At 41.8% G+C, this 19987-nt stretch overlaps 1 protein-coding gene and 1 long non-coding RNA gene across 3 annotated transcripts in view; one reads left to right on the top strand and one right to left on the bottom strand.

Annotated features, from left to right (window-relative positions):
- Nucleotides 1-9902: 9902 nt before the first annotated feature.
- On the bottom strand, nt 9903-11262 carry LOC129653888 (uncharacterized). The gene is made up of 2 exons (XR_008715253.1): nt 10528-11262; nt 9903-10007 (listed from the first exon to the last, which is right to left on the bottom strand). It is a non-coding gene; the product is annotated as an uncharacterized LOC129653888 (long non-coding RNA).
- Nucleotides 11263-11532: 270 nt separating this feature from the next.
- Nucleotides 11533-19987, top strand: part of NUCKS1 (nuclear casein kinase and cyclin dependent kinase substrate 1) — a 32304-nt gene continuing 23849 nt past the window's right edge. For both annotated transcript variants that reach the window (XM_055581752.1, XM_055581751.1), the window contains exon 1: nt 11533-11638. In XM_055581752.1, the coding sequence (XP_055437727.1) occupies nt 11622-11638 (17 nt within the window). In that variant the 5' untranslated portion in view covers nt 11533-11621. The remainder of the gene's footprint in view (nt 11639-19987) is intronic.

The raw sequence follows: 19987 nt of genomic DNA, 5'->3' as shown, positions 1-19987 counted from the left end.
ATGCATTCTTAGACAGGATAAAGTGAATAAAGGCGTGGGGGCATTCACTAAACATCAGAGCTTGCTGTAAGGACAGTAGATGGATGTTAGACCTGGAGCTGTTGAGGGGGCTGGGGTAGAGAGAGGATGGATGGAGGAGAGCAGGGGACTGTGGGAAATGAGATTGGAGATAGTGTAAATCAGGAAGAGCTCTCTCTATAGGCTATGCTGAGGCATCTGAACTTCATTTTGTTGGAGAACTGTTAAAGGTTGTTTTTTTAATATTTTTTTCTAATTGAAAAATACATAAACATTATTAATTTTTTAAATGGCCAGAAATGTATTATTTTGTAATTCTGGAGGTCAGAGATCCAGAATAGGTTGCATTGGACTACAATCAAGTTGTTGGCAGGACTGCATTCCTTTCTAGAGACTCTAGGGAAGAATCATTTTCTTACCTTTTCTGGCTTCTGGAGGCCATGCACATTCCTGGGCTCATGGTCCCCTTCTTCCATCTTTGGAGCCAGCAAAGGTCCGTCAAGTCAGTTTATCACTCTGACATTTCTTGTCCCTCTCTTTGACTTTTAAGGACCCTTGTGATCACACTGGGCCCGCTCAGATAATCCAGGTTAATTTTATATTAAGATCAGCTGATTAGCAATCTAGTTCCCCTTCCCACATTCACAGGTTCCAGAGATTAGGTTATAGAACTGAGGAGTAGTGGGTTAAGGAACTTGTCTGGAGTCACACGACTAGCTGGTAGTAGGGCCAAGAACATTATTGTTATAATTCACATAATATATTTTTTAGAAGGAAATAGAATTCTTTGTAATTTGACCTCTGAAAGACAACTTAAGAGTATGAATATTCCTCCAGGATTTTCTCTGCATATGCAGTCCCAGCTGTACAACTTTTTCTCCTAAAAACAAAACAAATTATACACGGCTACCTGAAACTTGCTCTTTTTCTTTTTTAATGTATCTTGGATATCTCCCCTTGTAAGAATACACAGTTCTACCTCATTCCTTTTACTTGCTGCATAGGATTGTATGGATGTATTATAATTTACTTGAAGTGAAGTGAAGTTGCTCAGTCGTGTCCTACTCTTTGCGACCCCATGGAATGTAGCCCACCAGGCTCCTCCATCCATGAGATTCTCCAGCCAAGAATACTAGAGTGGGTTGCCATTACTTGACCAGTTATCTATTAATGGATGTTTGGATTATTTCTTTTTCCTCTCTACAAATAGTGCCACAGAATCTCTCTATAAATTTATAGACTTGTGTGAAACCTTCTTTATGAACTCCTAGAAGTAAGTCATGGAGAAGGCAATGGCACCGCACTCCAGTACTCTTGCCTGGAAAATCCCATGGATGGAAGAGTCTGGTAGGTTGCATCCATGGGGTCGCTAAGAGTCGGACTCGACTGAGCAACTTCACTTTCACTTTTCACTTTCATGCATTGGAGAAGGAAATGGCAACCCACTCCAGTGTTCTTGCCTGGAGAATCCCAGGGACGGGAGAGCCTGGTGGGCTGACGTCTATGGGGTCCCACAGAGTCGGACACGACTGAAGCGACTTAGCAGCAGTAGCAGCAGAAGTAAGTCAAAGGGTATACATACTTTAAATATAGTGCCAAATTTCCCTCCAAAATGTTGGCCCCATTATATACTCCCACCAGTAGGATATGAGGGGCCAGTTTATCCATATCCTTAACAAGACCGTTTTCAATGTTTACCAGTTTAAGTAGTGAAATGTAAAAATGTCGAGAGCTGCGTTAGGCATTGCTGACAAAATGGAGGCACGGCGCCAACCCGCTCTCCTTGTCCCACAGGTGCGGTCCCAGGATGAAAGAGTTAGTTAGGTCTTGTGATTCTGACTTGTTCTTTCCTTTCTTCAGTTGAGTTGGCTGGAAAGAATGTTAAGGTGCTTATTGTTCTTGAGAGGAGCATGAGAAGGCACAAAACCTTCTGCAGTTGTGCCCAGAGAATAATCCGTAAAGTTAACCATTGACATTTATTCAAGGATCTTTACAAAGAACATTCCAGGATGAGCAGGTAGGCCACAACTTGAGGCCATGGGAAGGATTGTTATCTGAGACCTGTTTGTGAGGGATATGTTTGTGGCAAAGAAAGTTTGCTGAGTTTAGGGTTTAGGAATAGTTAAGAATAGTTAGAAGCTAAAAGCTTAAGGAATGTTGTAGTGTTAGCATATTTTACTATAGCTTGTAGGGATTAGGAATTTTAGAGATATTAATAGCTAGAAGCCTTTTTAGGAGGTGGTGAGCTTAGGATACTAGGGGCAAGCAGGATTTACAAAGATAAGAAATAAACTGAGGAATGTGGTATGCAGCCCAGACATAAGCATGAGTTACAATGTAATCACAAGTAAACACAATTCTGAGAGAATCGCTGAAGCAGGAACTCTGTTTGAAGGGCAACAATGAGACAATAAATCTGGATGAGGGGGAACTGAAAATGTCAAACCTCTGACCTAATGCTTTTGTCAGAGTATAAAAGAGAACCTGAAGCTTGAAATAAACATGCAGTCCTGCACCTTGAATCAGAGGCTGCATCATTCTCCACCGACACTGCTCATCTCTTCAGGCTGATTCCCTGGCTGCTGGCGCTGGACTCCAGCATTAAAAAAAAAAAAAAAAAATTTGGTTATGATTAAATGTAATTGTCATTTTTATTTCTTATGTTAGTCACCTATTTGTATCCGATGTCTCTTTTTACTTTGTTGTCTTTTTTAGTGCTTTTGTAAAAGCTCATTGTATATTAAGGATATTAACTTTATCTCATACATATTGTAAATATTTTCCCCAGTTCATGGAGAGATTTAAAGTAGAATAATATTAGACTTGTGCCTGAGAAACTCTGGCAACAGCTTAAATGTTAGTATAAAGCATTCAGACTTTATTATGAGAACCATAAGGACATACTGAAATTTTATTTATAGGAATGCCATGAGTGCTGTACTTCAGGAAGATAGTATTGTCTGTTGTATCTACCACACATTCCAAAAAGGGAAGAGAAGCTGTTGCAGTAATTTAAGCATGAATGGTGACAATGGACATGGCAAGTGAATAGTGAATTTGAGAAATGCAATGAAGAAAGAATCAAGAGGTTTCCGTGTTGAAGACAAACAGTGAAGGGTTGGGGTGGAGTCAGTAGCACCAAGGATTTGAGCTCAGACGATTAAGAAGATGCTGCTGAAAGAAATGAGGAGTCAGGAAAAGAAGGTGGGTAGGGGAGATAATTTGTTTGGCATAGATGAACTGCTGCTAAGTCACTTCAGTCGCGTCCGACTCTGTGTGACCCCATAGACAGCAGCCCATCAGGCTCCCCCGTCCCTGGGATTCTCCAGGCAAGAACACTGGAGTGGGTTGCCATTTCCTTCTCCAATGCATGAAAGTGAAAAGTGACAGTGAAATCGCTCTTAGCAACCCCATGGAATACAGCCTACCAGGCTCCTCCGTCCATGGGATCCTCCAGGCAAGAGTACTAGAGTGGGGTGCCATTGCCTTCTCCATAGATGAACTGAGCTTGTGGGTATTCAAGTGGAAATGTCTGTTAGGCAGTCAGGATACTGGACTGGAACTCCAATATCCTGGAATTCATTGGAAGCAGAGAGGCTGGCAGCAGTTGGTAGAATCATGTCTGTACTGGGTGTGGTCAGAATACAGTACTTCTCCTAGGAATGGTTAGGAGATAGTGGAGAATGAGTGATAGCACCTTGGACATGTTATTGTTGTTCAGTCACTAAGTCATGTCCAGCTCATTGCGACCTCATGGACTGCAGCACGCCAGGTTTCCCTGTCCTCCACTGTCTCCAGGAGTTTGCTCAAATTCATGTCCATTGAGTTGGTGATACTATCTAAGCGTCTCATCCTCTCCCGCCCTCTCCTCCTTTTGCTTTCAATCTTTTCCAGCATCAAGGTCTTTTCCAATGAGTTGGCTCTTCACATCAGGTGGTCAAAGTATGGACATACCTCTTTGGACATTCATGGAGGTAAAAGATGACTGTCATCACTTCTGTCACCTTTTATGCATGTGTAGCTGTGGGCACTCTTTCTTTACTCTCCTCCCAAGGATTGTTATGTTCCAGTGGAGGCATAAACCAGCTCTTGGATTTGGTTTTTTCTCTTCAGTGAAGACAGTGTAATCCATTCTACCTCCTACAGTGCTTCATAGTGTTCAACCTGCTTTCACAAGGGAGCTCCTTTTGTTGCTATTGTTATACCAATCTTGTGAAGGAGGGAAGGACCAACATAATTATCCCCATTTTACAGATGAAGAAGCAGAGGCACAAGAATTTAAAATTTGCTGAAGATCACCTAGGTAGTAGACCGCAGTGCTCAGGGCCAATATTCTTCATCACAAGTTCAGTGCTCTTTTTGTTATACCTTGGGGCTTCCCCGTTCAGCAATGTTCACTTAACAGTGTTTGCTGGTGGTTTAGATGGATAAGGCTGTGTTATCTTTCATGTTACAAGTGCAAGTTTTCTGTGGATTTTACTGCTGTTAAGCAAATCAGCAAGTGTTAGTGTTGGGGTTTTTTCCTTCAATCTGATGTCAAGTTGTACATCCTATTTGTCTTAGCAACGGAAACCCACCTAAACTTAGCTCTTAACATTCTTTTATTTATTTATTTTTGGCTATTCTGAGTCTTCCTTGCATTGTGGGCTTTTCTCTAGTTGCGGTGAGTGGGGGGTGCTCTTCCTTGTGGTGTGCGGGCTTTTCATTGCTCTTGTTGAGGCACGTGGCTCTAGAGCGCAAGGGTTTCAGTAGCTGCAGTGTGTGGTTCCCAGGCTCTAGCGCACAGGCTCAGTAGTAGTGGTGCACAGGCTTAGTTGTTCCATGGTATGTGGGGTTTTTCCAGACCAGGGATTGAATCCATGTCTCTTGCACTGGTAGGTGGATTCTTTACCATTTAGCCACCAAGGAAGCCCCAGCTCTTAACATTCTTAGGAATAGAAAGGAAGATGGAAGTCTGGAGCAGAAGAAATATACACTTGAGAAGATAAGAAATGTACACTTGAGAAAATGAATTAGAAAGTTTAAATTGACTTTGGCCCATTCTTTTTCTGGCTGTGACCTGAGGCAAGGAAGCATCCTTCTTAACCATGAACCTATCTCCAAGAAGGTTTTTGGCCACTGGGATTACAAAAAGACTTACTAAATACACAGCTCCTCTATCTCACCCTTTCTTATGAGTGTTGTGATGGGACAGAGAGTCAGCAGGTTGGAGGTAAAAGATTTTTAAAAAGAAGAAGAAGGAAAAAGAAAACACAACTCTGGAGAATCTTTCTTTAATTTCCTGGCAGGGTCTTCAAAGACAGGTCCCTTTCTGAGCTCCTGTAGACAGTAGAAGCAGTGTCTATCTTTATTTTTCTTTTAATGGACAATGTGGAATCTTTAATTGAGTATTTAAGAAAGAACATTTGTCATTCTGTTATGGTTGGTGTAGCATACAGCCTTACATAGGTTCTTTTTTAATTTTTTCTTTTAATTGGAGGCCAATTACTTTACAATACTGTGGTGGGTTTTGCCATACATTCACATGAATCAGCCATGGGTATACATGTGTTCCCCATCCTGGCCCTCCCTTCCCACCTCCCTCCCCATCCCATCCCTCAGGGTCATCCCAGTGCACCAGCCCTGAGCACCCTGTCTCGTGCATCGAATCTGGACTGGTGATCTGTTTCATATATGATAATATACATGTTTCAATGCTATTCTTTCAAATCATCCCACCCTCGCCTTCTCCCACAGAGTCCAAAAGTCTATTCTTTACATCTGTGTCTCTTTTGCTGTCTCGCATATAGGGTCATCATTACCATCTTTCTAAATTCCATATATATGTATTAATATACTGTACTGGTGTTTTTCTTTCCGACTTACTTCACTCTGTATAACAGGCTCCAGTTTCATCCACCTCATTAGAACTGATTCAAATGCATTCTTTTTAATAGCTGAGTGATATTCCATTGTGTAAATGTACCACAGCTTTCTTATCCATTCATCTGCAGATGGACATCTAGGTTGCTTCCATGTCCTAGCTATTGTAAACAGTGCTGTGATGAACATTGGGGTACACGTGTCTCTTTCAATTCTGGTTTCCTCGGTGTATATGCCCAGCAGTGGGATTGCTGGGTCATACGGCAGTTCTATTTCCAGTTTTTTAAGGAATTTCCACACTGTTCTCCATAGTGGCTGTACTAGTTTGTATTCTCACCAACAGTGTAAAAGCGTTCCTTTTTCTCTGCATCCTCTCCAGCATTTATTGTTTGTAGACTTTTTGATAGCAGCCATTCTGACCGGTGTGAAATGGTACCTCATTGTGGTTTTGATTTGCATTTCTCTGATAATGAGTGATGTTGAGCATCTTTTCATGTGTTTGTTAGCCATCTGTATGTCTTCTTTGGAGAAATGTCTGTTTAGTTCTTTGGCCCATTTTTTGATTGGGTCGCTTTTATTTCTGGAATTGAACTGCAGGAGTTGCTTGTATATTTTTGAGATTAACTGTCAGTTGCTTCATTTGCTGTTATTTTCTCCCATTCTGAAGGCTGTTTTTTCACCTTGCTTATAGTTTCCTTTGTTGTGCAAAAGCTTTTAAGTTTAATTAGGTCCCATTAGTTTATTTTTCAGAGAAGGCAATGGCACCCTACTCCAGTACTCTTGCCTGGAAAATCCCATGGACGGAGGAGCCTGGTGGGCTGCAGTCCATGGGGTCACTAAGAATTGGACACGACTGAGTGACTTCACTTTCACTTTCATGCATTGGAGGAGGAAATGGCAACCCACTCCAATATTCTTGCCTGGAGAATCCCAGGGACAGGGGAGCCTGGTGGGCTGCCGTCTATGGGGTCGTACAGAGTTGGACATGACTGAAGCGACTTAGCAGCAGCAGCAGCAGTGTATTTTTGCTTTTATTTCCATAACTCTGGGAGGTGGGTCATAGAGGATCTTGCTATGATTTACGTCAGAGAGTGTTTTGCCTATGTTTTCCTCTAGGAGTTTTATAGTTTCTGGTCTTACATTTAGATCTTTAATCCATTTTGAGTTTATTTTTGTGTATGGTGTTAGAAGGTGTTCTAGTTTCATTCTTTTACAAGTAGTTGAGCAGTTTTCCCAGCATCACTTGTTAAAGAGATTGTCTTTTCTCCATTGTATATTCTTGCCTTCTTTGTCAAAGATAAAGTGGTATAGGTGTGTGGATTTATCTCTGGGCTTCCTATTTTGTTTCATTGATCTATGTTTCTATCTTTGTGCCAGTACCATACTGTCTTGATGACTGTTGCTTTGTAGTATAGCCTGAAGTCAGGCAGGTTGATTCCTCCAGGTCCATTCTTCTTTCTCAAGATTGATTTGGCTATTCAAGTTTTTTTTTTTTTTTTGTATTTCCATAGAAATTGTGAAATTATTTGTTCTAATTCTCTGAAAAACACCATTGGTAGCTTGATAGGGATTGCATTGAATCTATAGGTTGCTTTGGGTAGTATACTCATTTTCACTATATTGATTCTTCCAATCCATGAACACGGTATATTTCTCCATCTATTTGTGTCATCTTTGATTTCTTTCATCAGTGTTTTATAGTTTTCTATATATAGGTCTTTTGTTTCTTTAGGTAGATTTATTCCTAAGTATTTTATTCTTTTCATTGCAATGGTGAATGGAATTATTTCCTTAATTTCTCTATTTTCTCATTGTTAGTGTGTAGGAATGCAACGGATTTCTGTGTGTTAATTTTATATCCTGAAACTTTACTATATTCACTGATTAGCTCTAGTAATTTTCTGGTAGAGTCTTTAGGGTTTTCTATGTAGAGGATCATGTCATCTGCAAACAGTGAGAGTTTTATTTCTTTTCCAACCTGGATTCCTTTTGTTTCTTTTTCTTCTCTGATTGCTGTGGCTAAAACTTCCAAAACTATGTTGAAGCAGTATCTGTCTTTAAACCTGGCTGGCTGATTTTCACGCAGCCACAGAACTGGAAGTGCCCGGCATGGAGTAAGTGCTCAAAAATTTTTACAAAGTTCCCAGAAACTATAGCATAGCCTTGAAGGAACTGGGTCTTTGTTAGGGGTAGGAAAGAATCATCAGACTCACTGCCCCCACACTGTCACTCTTATTGTCTTTAACCTATGCAGGGGAGAAGGAAAAGGCTAATTCTCAAAATGTAACTAAAATCATAGGGGAAATTAAGCACTGGGTTCCCAAAGCCATTAAATCTCATTTCCTGGGAAAAAGAGTAACTGTCTTTTCTGTCTCCTGTGCCTGTTTCATTTTCACAGTTTCAGTGCATCTAAGATCTAACGTGTCAGATGATCATTGTCTTTCTTCAGTTTCCTACAGAGTGGCTGTGCTTGAGACAGGTGTCCAGGGGAGATTGTGTGGGGATGCACTGGAGGGATCTGACCTTGGAGGTTGCATTTCAGATTCTCCTGACAGCTAGGGAGACAGTTCTAGGGGTCTTGTAGGCATAACTCTGTACTTACTCACTAAAAAGTTAACTAGAAGTTTAAGTCTTCCTTCCTTCCTGAGAGACAGTGTTTGTTGAAATACTGAGTGAAGGGACTTCCTGCTGATCCAGTGGTGAAGACTCCCCACTTCCACTGCAGGGGGAACAGGTTTGATTCCTGGTTGGATAACTAAGATCCCATGTGCCACACAGTGCAGCCAAAAGAACAAAAAGAACAGTACCTGGAACAAATGAAAAGGATATCCAGTGTTTTAAAAAAGAGGAAAAAAAGAAATACTGAGTGAATAAACAAGCAAACAGAAGCTATTTGCTGAAGCTAAGGAGAGAGATAGGATATGACCCTCACTTTGGAAGAGGAATAGCCGTCAGTGGCCATCTGTACATAGGCCTGGAAGTAAACTACAGTGCCAAGGCCCAGAAGACCTGTTCTGAACTTTCCAGTTGCCTGGATATGTAGACTGGTCAGTTCCTTTCATTGCCTAATAAATGAATAACAAGAATTCCTCTGCCTCATCTCACAATAACAAATAATGGTATTTGCTAAATAACAGCAATCTGACCTAATAAAAGAGCTTCCAAGAAAGTCACCTGTGACTGCACCACGCCAGCCTCTGCACTGGTATTGTGACAATAATGGATGACAATACTTAGTCAAAACACATTTGGACATCCACTAAGACCACCACCAGAAAAAAAAAAAGATGACTACTATCAAAAAACACCAAAACAAGTGTTTCCCTGGTGTCTCAGTGGTAAATAATCCACCTGTCAATGCAGGAGACATGAATTCAATTCCTGATCCAGGAAGAGCCCACATGCTGCGAAGCAACTAGCCTGTGTGCCACAACTATTAAGCCTGTACTGTAGAGCCAGGGAACAACAGCTAATAAGCCCATGTGCTGCAACCACTGAAACCACATACCCTAGAACCCGTGCTCTGCAACAAGAGAAGCCATCACAATGAGAAGCCCTTGCTCTGCAACTAGAGAAAAGCCTGTGCAGCAATGAAGACCCAGCGCAGCCATAAGTAAATAAATTATAAAACCAAAAAAAGTGTTGGCAAGATACGGAGAAACTGGAACCCTTGTGCACTGTTGGTGGGAACGTTAAATAGTGCACCTGCTATGGAAAATAGAATGGAGATTCCTCAAAAAAATCACAAATAGAATTACTGTATGAGCTAGGATTTCCATTTCTGGGTATATACTCCCAAAAATTGAAAGCAGGTACTGGAAGAGCTATTTATATATTACATTCATAGCAGTAATTATTCACCATAGCCAAAATCTGGAAGTGACCCAAGTGTCCACTGACAGAGGAATGGATAAACAAAATGTGGTATATACATACAATGACATAGTATTCAGTCTTTAAAAGGCAGAAAATTTTTATACATGCTTCATGATTGAACCTGGAGGGACATTATGCTAAGTGAAATAAACCAATCACAAAAGGATAAATACTATATGATTCCACTTATGTGAGGTTCCTTGCAGTAGTCAAATTCATGAAGACCGGAAGAAGAATGGTGGGTACCAGGGCTGAGGAGAGAGGGAATGGGGATTAGTGTTTAAGTATAATGTTTAGTTGAAAATATTCTGGAGATGTGAATGTACTTAATGGTATGCTTTCTTTTTTAACTACCAACAACATTCAGGGGGGAAAGGGTGGCGTGACATGGAAGAGAAAATACAACTTGTTTAACACTTTACTGGTGGACTGTGCTATTCTTTTCCCTTAGGGAAGCCAGAGTTTACAAGGGGAGACATTCAGGAGGCAATAGTAAAGGTTTGGTTTGTTTGTTTATGGACTGTGGCTTCAGTTGGTTATTAACAGGCTGCCTGTGACAGGGATTGAAGTCTGTTTTACAATGGTCTTGGCCTTTCCCATAGGGATCCTGAGCTCTACTTCTGAGAGTTCTATGCTTCCAACAAATGTTCATAGATTTAAATGGAACGATCTGAGTCACCCTCAGTTATTTGACTTGAGTCTTGAGCCCGCCCCCTCCCCCATCCCCACCAAGGAATTAGGAATATGAATTTACTAATAACAAATACTTACATTCCGCTTACTGTTCCAGAGACTGTCCTAAAGCCTTTTAATATATCAACTCGTTTAACCCTAAGAATTCTATGAATTCAGTACTACTGTTGCCCATTTTACATATGAGAAAACTGAGGCACAGAGCGGTAAAGCTATACACCTATTAAATGGTGGACCTGAGGTTCAAACAGAAAAACCTTCTGGCCCAGCACTCTTGCTCCTAATTTTTAGGCCCCTAAGGTCCACGACTGGGACGTTAATGACCCTGAAGTGATCTTAAGGTCCTGAATGGAGAATGGAAATTGGTGGTGAAGTTATTCCTTGACTGAGAGCCTGCCTCCCTGCTCCAGCAATTGCTGGGCTCCTGAGGTCTAACGGTGAAGCAAGGCGAAGGGGCTTGTGGGTTTAAGGTCAAATTTTTTGAAGCTGTGAAGTTTCCCTCCAATTCAGAAGCAGCCCCTTGCTGACGAATCAGCTGCCTAGCCCACAGGTTTTGCTGTCAGTGGAGTTTATAGATGACCAAGACAGGCGAAATGATGTATCATTAAGCTAACATTAAATAACACAGAGCCCTTCATAAATCTTTTTTCTCAGTCGTCCTAAGGCGCGACCCAAGACGAATCTGCAACTACGGAGTGGCAACCAGGGGGCGGGACGAGCAGCGACCATTTTTGTTTTGCGGCCGTGCGCTCTCAGAGAATCTTGACAAACAGGACCTCACGGAGGAGGTGGGGCCTCTCCGCGGGCGGGGCGGAGCCTGGGGGACGTGATGATTCAAACGAACCAATGAGCTCCGCGCATCTGGCAGGAGCTGCCAATGACCGGTCGTGCTGGGGCGGAGCCCACAGGCCCTAGTGGGCTCGGTTGTCCGGCGGCTTTGGCGCATTTTCGGCTGGTTTGATTCATCCATTTTGAAGAGACTGGGGAGCGGGGGGCTCGTCTGGTTAAGGGGCCCTGAACCAGGGAGCGGCGGAGTTTGAGAAGCCAGCAGCTCGGGGCTCGGCGGCAGCGGCCTCCTCGGCCGAAGTTGGGGGGGGTGGGGCGCCAAGCGCGCGGGGTGGGGGGGGTCCTGGTCTTTGGCTCCTCGACTCGGTCCTGTTTCGACAGCGAACATGTCTCGGCCTGTCAGGTCAGTGCGGAGTCCGAGGCCTGGAACGGGCTGGAGGGGGCTGGGGTGAGTGGTGAGGGAGCGGGGTGGGGGGGGGGCCGAGGCTCAGCGCCGGCCTTCTCCGCGCCGCGCGCGGCCTCCTCCCTTTCGGGCCCCGCGCGCGCCCCTGAGCGCGGGGGCCCTGGCTGGCGCGCGGGGCTGCGCGGGGGCGGCGGCCGCGCGCCCGAGCGCGGGCTCCTCCCCGCCCCGCGCCGCTGCAGGGCCCGGGGCCGCGTTGCCGCCTCCCCCACTCGCCGCACTGGGGCGGGCCGGAGGGGGAGGGGTGTGAAGTCGGCGCCCCCGTGCAGGCCCCACCTCCTCGGGGCCGGCCTCGCGGGCTTGGTGGCTTGGCCCGGCCTCATTGGGGGTTGGGGCAGAGACGCCGTGGAGCGCCTGCCCCTCGCGGCCCGCGTGGGGGTGGGGGGAGGCGGCCTGTTCTCTCTGGCTGACGGGGGTGCTCCCTGCCGGGCGGGAGGGGCCGCGCTACCGCGGGGCCCCGCCTCCGTCCTCCGGGGTCTCTGCAGGGCCCCGCCTCCCGGATCGGGGCCGGGCGTGGGCGGGACGCGTTCTTTTCCCCTCCGGCCGGAGGAAGAGTTCTGGGCTGGGCCCTGGCGCGGACTGCGGCCTCTGCCCCGCCTGGGGGGTTTCTGAACGGGGTAACCCCCCGCACCTCGCATCCCGAGTTCGCTCCCGGCCCCCGTCTAGAAATGCCCTTCCCTTGGAATCGTCCCTGCTCAGGGAGGTGCGGGTCAACTTGCACAGCCCAAATCCCGAGTGCTCGTCCTTCCCGCTACCCGGCTCTCCTCTCACGTGGCCGAACACGTTCGGGTGTGTTTGTAATCTTTTTACCCCCCGAGTAACTTTAATAATAAACGGGCTAGGGTCGTGCAGTCGTTGGACTTCCTTCTGAGACTGGCAACAAGTTTGCCGTTCCCCAGCGCCCGGTGGAATCGCCCTCTGCCGTCCAGGCTATTGTATGGAATGTGCCATTTATGGAGGGGTGTGGCTTAATCCAGTCTGGTGCGGCCTTAAGAAGGAACGCTGTTGCTAATAAATGTTATTTTTAACATAATGTCCTTGAGGCTGTCAATGTAAGGATTGGCTACTTGGCGTAGTGTTTTCTGGATAAATAGGTTTCGTTTTTAGGTATTTTAACAGTTTCTTCCCCCTTCTCCATTCCAAGTTTTGTGAGAAACGGAAGTATTTTGACCTAAAGCTGTAAAGGGGGGTTTGGAACCCCGGAAAAGGTTTTTAAATGTTGCACACCGTTCTGTCTCCAGACTAGACTATCCGCTCCAACTGGTGGTGGGCTGGGACTGCATACTCCTGCGCTCCGGGTGGGCGTGAGGAGAGTGCTCACTACCTACCTGACAGCCTTTCTGCTTAATTTCAACCCACATCTCTGATACCTTACCATCGCCGCCGGGAAGAGTTCTGCCTGCATTTTGGCACGGAGTCTGAATCGATATTTCAAATTATAGTATGCATACTTTTTTGCATAATAATTAACCGGTGTATCCGGTCAATTTTCGTAGAGTATTTTCTTTAGGATCAGAACAAACAAGACAATTATCATAATAAAGATTTGTTTCACCTGGATTGGATCTTCTGCCTTCTGGAAGTAAATTACTGCGTGATGAAAATGGATTTGTTTTTCTCTACCTTCTAACCGCAGTTCACTAGGTTTTGATGAGTTTTCACTGTTGTAACTTAACTCCTCTGCCCGATTTTGTGCCCCCCAGATTTACATGTTGGGACAGGAACATTTTTTACCTCTTGAAAACTTTGATTTTTTTTTAATATCACCAGGTGGGAATAAATACATTAAGCACGTTCTAATGCGTTTTTTTGTAGGCATTGGGATTTGTGCACAACTTTTTTCTTAGTATGTTAAAAGTAATTTTTTTAAGTGTTTATTTGCCCCTAATTGAAGAATGAAGTTAAATATATTGTAGACTTTTTTGAGTCACTTTCAAATTATTAATTTCAAGCAACTTGGTTTCTGATTATATAGTGATGAAGTCTCTTTGTAACTGTCTTTTAAGTCTTTTACATACTCTTGATCAATAATAAAGCAGAAATAATTAAACTTGAGTTTGGTGGTTTGTTAAATTTGCAATAAAAAAAGTTCTGTCTTAGGGAAGTGCTTTTATTTCAAGGTGTAATTGAATCTGTTTACTCGAGGGAATGTAACCAAAAATTACAGATGTTGACCTGGTATCAGAATGATCAATCTTGTTTAAAAACAAACCAAAAACCAAAAAAAGCACGTGTTGGATAAGTGTCTCTGCAGCTTCTTTGGGGATATGTTTCTGTCCTTAGGCCTGTATATAATTTTGAGGGTTTTCTGGTTTACGTTTTTACTCTATTTTAATGTTAACCTAAGCATTTAAAGAAGATTTAGAAATGTACTAATGGCTGCTTGACACCAGTTTCCAAATGAGTGGAATTGATCAGCTACTGCAGGATTTTCCATAGATGTGTGCACTACACATATCTAAGTAGTTTTGTTCAGGCTGTATTGCTCTCTCCACCTTTTATAGTATATGATTCACATATAAATGACAGCTCAAATATTTTAGGCCTTGGATTCGAGTTTATAGCATAAAATTACAGTCTTAGAGCCAGAAAGAAATTTAGGCAAATTCATCTTGCAAGTGACTTTATGTGGGGACCTGAACAAGTGAAGTGCCTTGCGTCATCCGCTAATACATGCCAATATTGGGCCTAGAACCTAGATTTCTCAATTTCCAGCCCTGCTTACCCTCATCCTCCCCCTTTCCACATAAATGCGCTCTACCTTCTACCAGATAAGAATTGATGTTACTTGACTGTATGACACTTTGAACTTTTGTTTTTATGACTCTTATCCTTTGGGATAGGGACTAAAAATGCTACTACTTGTAAAAGATGAAAAAGAAAGCTCAGAGATGTAGTGACTTGCCCAGACTAGAAAGTGGGTTTTTTGAAATTCAGCTTGGTGCATTTGCCAGAGATCCTCTCTTATTGAAAATACTCCCAAGTCACTCAGATCAATCTATTTCTCCTTTCTTCATCTTGTAAGTGTTATCATGCCTCTTTTTGTTAAGTACTTGAGATTGCAAACAACCTTTAACATTGAAAGTTTAGATGTGAAAGCATAGGCTCTTACAGATAGATAAAAATATTTTTGGTCTTGTTTATACTTTTGTTGAGAATTAACAGCTTTTCCAAGATTTCAAATTGCTTTATTTTTAAAGAGAATTTTGTTTGTAATGTGTCTGGATTTCTTACTAAAAAAAAAAAAAAGACATTCTCTCTTACAGGGAAATTAGTTTCAAAACGGCCTGTTAAAGGGAAAAACTTAGAAACCTGAAAATTTTAGGTAGTTTGGATTTTGATACCAAGTATACACTGTGCTAAGTCGACTGTGACTCTAGCTGGCCAAGCTCCTCTGTCCAAGGGATTCTCCAGGCAAGAATACAGGAGTAGGCAGCCATTCCCTTCTCCAGGGGATCTTCCCTACCCAGGGATCAAACCAGAATCTCTAACGTCTCCTGCTGCATTGGTGAGCCGGTTCTTTACCACTAGCGTCACCTGGAAAGCCCCCAGGTAGACACAGGAAGATACTTAAAAGTGTCATATACTAATAAATGTGGTTTTAGATGAGCCTGGTTCCTTGTATCTCATCTTATTGTCTATGTCCAGGGTGTGTGTGTGTGCATGTGAAAGAAGTGTGACTTTTATTAACCTTGAATCTGTACATTGTTACTTACATGTCACTTTCCTCTAAAAAGAAACTTTGTAGACTTTACCTTTCAAAATATCTCACATAACTTGCAAAGCCTGAATAATGGAGGAGTTAATTTTGTAACAACACTTAAATACTCAACATTTCCCAACATATATATATTTAATGTGAAAACTATAATAAGACAATGCTGGGAATTCCCTGGTGGTCTAGTGCTTAGGACTTGATGCTTTAACTGCGATGGCCCAGGTTTGATCCCTGTTTGGGGGACTTAAGATCCTCCTGCAAGCTGTGTGGCACAGCCAAAAAAAAGTGTTTTAAGTTTGATTTTAGAGAAATTACCAAATAAACATTTACTAAGTATAAATACAGAATCAGGTACTCCACTAGAGGATTTCACTTTATCTTGTGTTATCCTTATCACCCTGTAATAGAACATTTTTTAAAATAACGGATGACAAAATAAGTTACAATAGTATGTTACTCAATGTCACAGAACTATCAAACAGCCAGTATTTGAACTGAGATTTTCTGAGTACAATACTGGCGTTCTGTGGTACCATCTTTCCTTCCTAGTGTTTGGCATGAAGATGGGCAAATGCTCCTTTATCTAGTCATCTCTAATGGTGAGTGCATTCTGTATGCACTGGTGGTTAAGATTTATATAGAAAATAGTTGAGGGGAAATATATGGCCAAAATGTTTTAAATAGCGATCTGTGTTTTTTCCCAACTCAATCTTTAACTTGCAGAGATAAGTTTTAATTAAAAGCATTTTTAAAAAAAACAACTAGAAAGAACTTCGGCTTAGTCCAATACCATCTGTTGGAAGTGATAACTTTGAAGTCAAGGAGCTAAGGTGTAGAAATAATAATAAAGGTGGATTTAGGCTTCATGAGTCTTATTTAAGTCTCTTCCAGATTTGTATTGTATTTGATTACACACCGAATGTATTACAGGTCCACAATCCTTAGTTTGAAACCATTGGAGGACTATATGTGTTTGAGAGTTCAGTATTTTCAAAAGTTTTAAGCAGGTAACAAGATTTAAAAAAAAGAAGTAACAGGGTTCCTATACTGTATATATAATGTACCATCACCAGTTTGGGTTAGTGCTCCTATAACGAAACACATTAATCGCTGTTAAAACCTAGGAATTTTCACACTAAAATTCTAAAAATCCTCTCGTTTGCCCCTCATATGTTTACCACCATATACATTATGAAAAAACTTGGTTTTCAGAACTTTTTGAATTTCCAAATCATAGATGAGAGAATGGACCTTTTAACAGTGCAGTCCCTTTCTCAACCTTTAATTTTAGAAAAAATAAAAATCTTGAAACAACTCCTTAAGCAAAGTATATATATTATCCCTATTTTGTATGTGAGATAGCTGAAACTTAGATAATTACATAATTGGCCCAGTTGACCTAACCATTAAGAGGAAGCAGGAATTCCAATAGAAACTGGCCAGTCCAAAGCCAGTGTGGTCTTTTCTGTGAGTCACTGCCTCGGGGTATTACTGGTAGTAACACACTTTGCCGTCTTTGGAGGGGTTTAGTTCATAGCAGGACTTTGGTGGACAAGACCAACTTTAGAGTGAGCTGGGGAGGGTGTGAATGGAGAAAAGGAGAGTTTGGGGGGAAGAATAAGAGAACATGCGAAGAGGTTCATTAAAGGAAAAGAACACTTGAATGTACAGGAAAACGCACTGAAGTGTGAGGCTTTTGTGGGAAGAAAATAACATGGCTTTAAGTGAATACGGTTCCTAAGTCAGGGGCATTTTTCCCCTGACCAAAATAAGTGAATGGATTCCAAAGCCACCTATAGGACACCACAGGAAATTAATGGGCTCATTTTACGTATGCAAATAGATGCAAGACTGCCAAACATAGCTAACTGAATCTAGTATGTATTAAAAATATCAAGTAGAATATGTCCCAGAAACAAGGGAGAAAGACCATAGCATTTGAAAAGGTTCAGCACCAATTATAAAACTCATTAGTATACTACAATTAGTAGGAAATTAAGATTAATAAATTGGAGTTGATTTAACTTGACAAAAGTTATAAATTAAGGTAAGTGGTTGAGTTTTAGTGATTGAAATCATTTAGCAATACAACTCATTAATAAGGAGAAAGTAATTTGGAATAAAGAGAGATTGGTTTTACTTATGTTTTTGGTCTGTTTTCCCCAGAAATATAAAAAACAAGGCCACCGTTCTGTGTAGCTCTGGGATACCGACCCAATTAACATCCACATTACAGTCCATGTGAATGGTGCCTCTCTCAAGTTGAGAGTTAATGATACACAGTCACATAGAGTTTGCAAACTTGAGTCACTTGAACTTAATGAAGTTGTTGAGTATCCTGTGAAGTGTTACTTCTGTTTGCCTTTTTAAATTCTTAGCTGCAAAGGGAAATAAACATATCATTCTGGATTATGAAGTGGCTTCTTGGATTGTTGAGTCTAGAAATAGAGACTGCAGTGTTGTAGACAGTAAAAGAAAACATTTTATCTAGCACATGACAACTTGATCAAACTGGGGCATCCCTTTGTTTTGCCTCAAAAAAATATATTCCTATCTAGGTTCTAGGAAGAACTGATTGTTACAGAATTGCATTGCCATATTTTAAAATAACTAGTATCTGAATAGAGGTGTTTGAAAAACTTTAGGTTGCCAAGAGTGTCTCAACTGGCTATATTTTCAGGTGCTTCTTAGTATCTTTTGAACTGTGCACCTGTACAGTTACCTGCAAAGCAAGGTGATCTTCAGGAAGATTTCATCTGTCAAGATAAAATGACCCAGAACATGAATTTCTTTAAGAAACTAAAACTTAGCTCCACTGAGAAGTAAAAATCCAGCCATCTATTCATTGGACTGGGATAACGGACTATCTTCCGCAGAAGCTACAACTGGAAAGATTTATAATAATTTATAATAAGTATAAATAATTTATGATAATATTTTGACTACTGCTTTCCCACTGAGTTCTCTAAATCAGACTGTCAAACTCTGCTGCTTGATATTGCATCATTTAGAGTGAAACATCACACTTGTCAGGAAAAGCTGTCCTTTTGATGCAGAGAACTGTCCTTGATTTACAACTTTAGAGCCTCAAACAAGGGCTTCCTGGGCACAAAATTCACATCTACCTTAACTTCTTTGCCAAAAAATAGGACCCAAGGTCCACTTCACAGTCTAAACCTGATGAAGACCCCTTTTCACACAGTCCTACTGTGCTTTGAACCCATCAAGACACTGATTCATTTAAATTTCACCTAAATTGTACCCTTCCCCAAATCCTTTTCAGTTTTCCTGTTTGGTTAGATGCTCCACACTTCTGATGTTCCATCATCTTTATTATAATGAGTCGGTAAATCTGACTTTCTTAGGCTACAGATTTGTCCCTGATAGTTGTGTTGAGACAACTGGAAGAGTCCACTGAAGTTTCTAAGACTTTGCTGCAGACAGGACTCTACTTGGTAATGTGCTCATCTGAGACCCCTGTAATCTCACCTGCTTGAGGTTTACTCTTCCTAATTGCATAGTTTTTGCACTAAACTTAGGTTGGGAATGTTTTCCTATATGGAGGAACTGAATATATTTTGGGAATAAGGAGTGCCATATAACAGTTCATATTTATTCACCTGGACTGAAATAGTAGCAAGTTGATAAAAGATTTAGAAGGGAATTGTAATAACTAACTAATATGTATCTGGCTCATCATTCAGAATGCCTTTATTCTCGTACAGAAGTTAGAAATTTACTTTTCCCATTTGAAGAACTGAGAGCTCTTTCCTGTAACGTTCTTGATTTTTTAATTTTTATTTAAAATTGTTTGCTTTCTTGTTTCTTGTGACTGGTTTTGAATTCTATTTAATTGTAAAAAGCAGAATGATATACAGTTAAAGCAACATTTCTTAGCCAAAAGGAACATGAAGCTCAAAGATAAGCAATTGTGAGAAATTACCCTGAATTGAATTTACATATCTCAGCTTCTATGAACTAATTTTCTTACATCCTGAGAAAATTTGGCACATGAATAATCTTGAGAGTTACAAAAATAGAGGTAAAATGTCCTAAGTTTTAAGGGGTGAGTGGATAGTGATTGTTGATAAGCAGAAACTTTCATATTTAGCCTTGAAGGAAAGAGTGGAAACTGTCACATCAATTTTAAGGGCTGCTCTGTGGAAGAAAGTTTAGATTTAGACCATGGTAATACCAGGAGCTAGACAAGACAATTGGTGAGTGGACTTTAGAGGCAGATCTCACCGCAATGGAAACTTCCAATATGGAGTTTTCTTCGAATTAGTAGCCATGGGAGATCATGAAGGTTCTCAGTCAAGCCCTTACAGTACGTCTGTTAATAGGATAACGTGTTTTGGGTAAGATTGGGTTAGCTGTTAGGTCCAGTAATTCCAGTACCTGGTGGTACATCACCCTTCCCCCTGACCCCCACAGGCCACTAACCTTGGATAGGCTTTATGAGTGCTTAAGGAAATGGCAACCCACTCCAGTGTTCTTGGCTGGAGAGTCCCAGGGACGGGGGAGCCTGGTGGGCTGCTGTCTATGGGGTTGCACAGAGTCGGACACGACTGAAG

Source organism: Bubalus kerabau, chromosome 5 (assembly GCF_029407905.1).
Source record: "Bubalus kerabau isolate K-KA32 ecotype Philippines breed swamp buffalo chromosome 5, PCC_UOA_SB_1v2, whole genome shotgun sequence".
Lineage (NCBI taxonomy): Eukaryota > Metazoa > Chordata > Mammalia > Artiodactyla > Bovidae > Bubalus > Bubalus kerabau.
The sequence above is the reverse complement of the archived record's forward strand: the minus strand, read 5'-3'. Positions and strand labels throughout refer to the sequence as shown.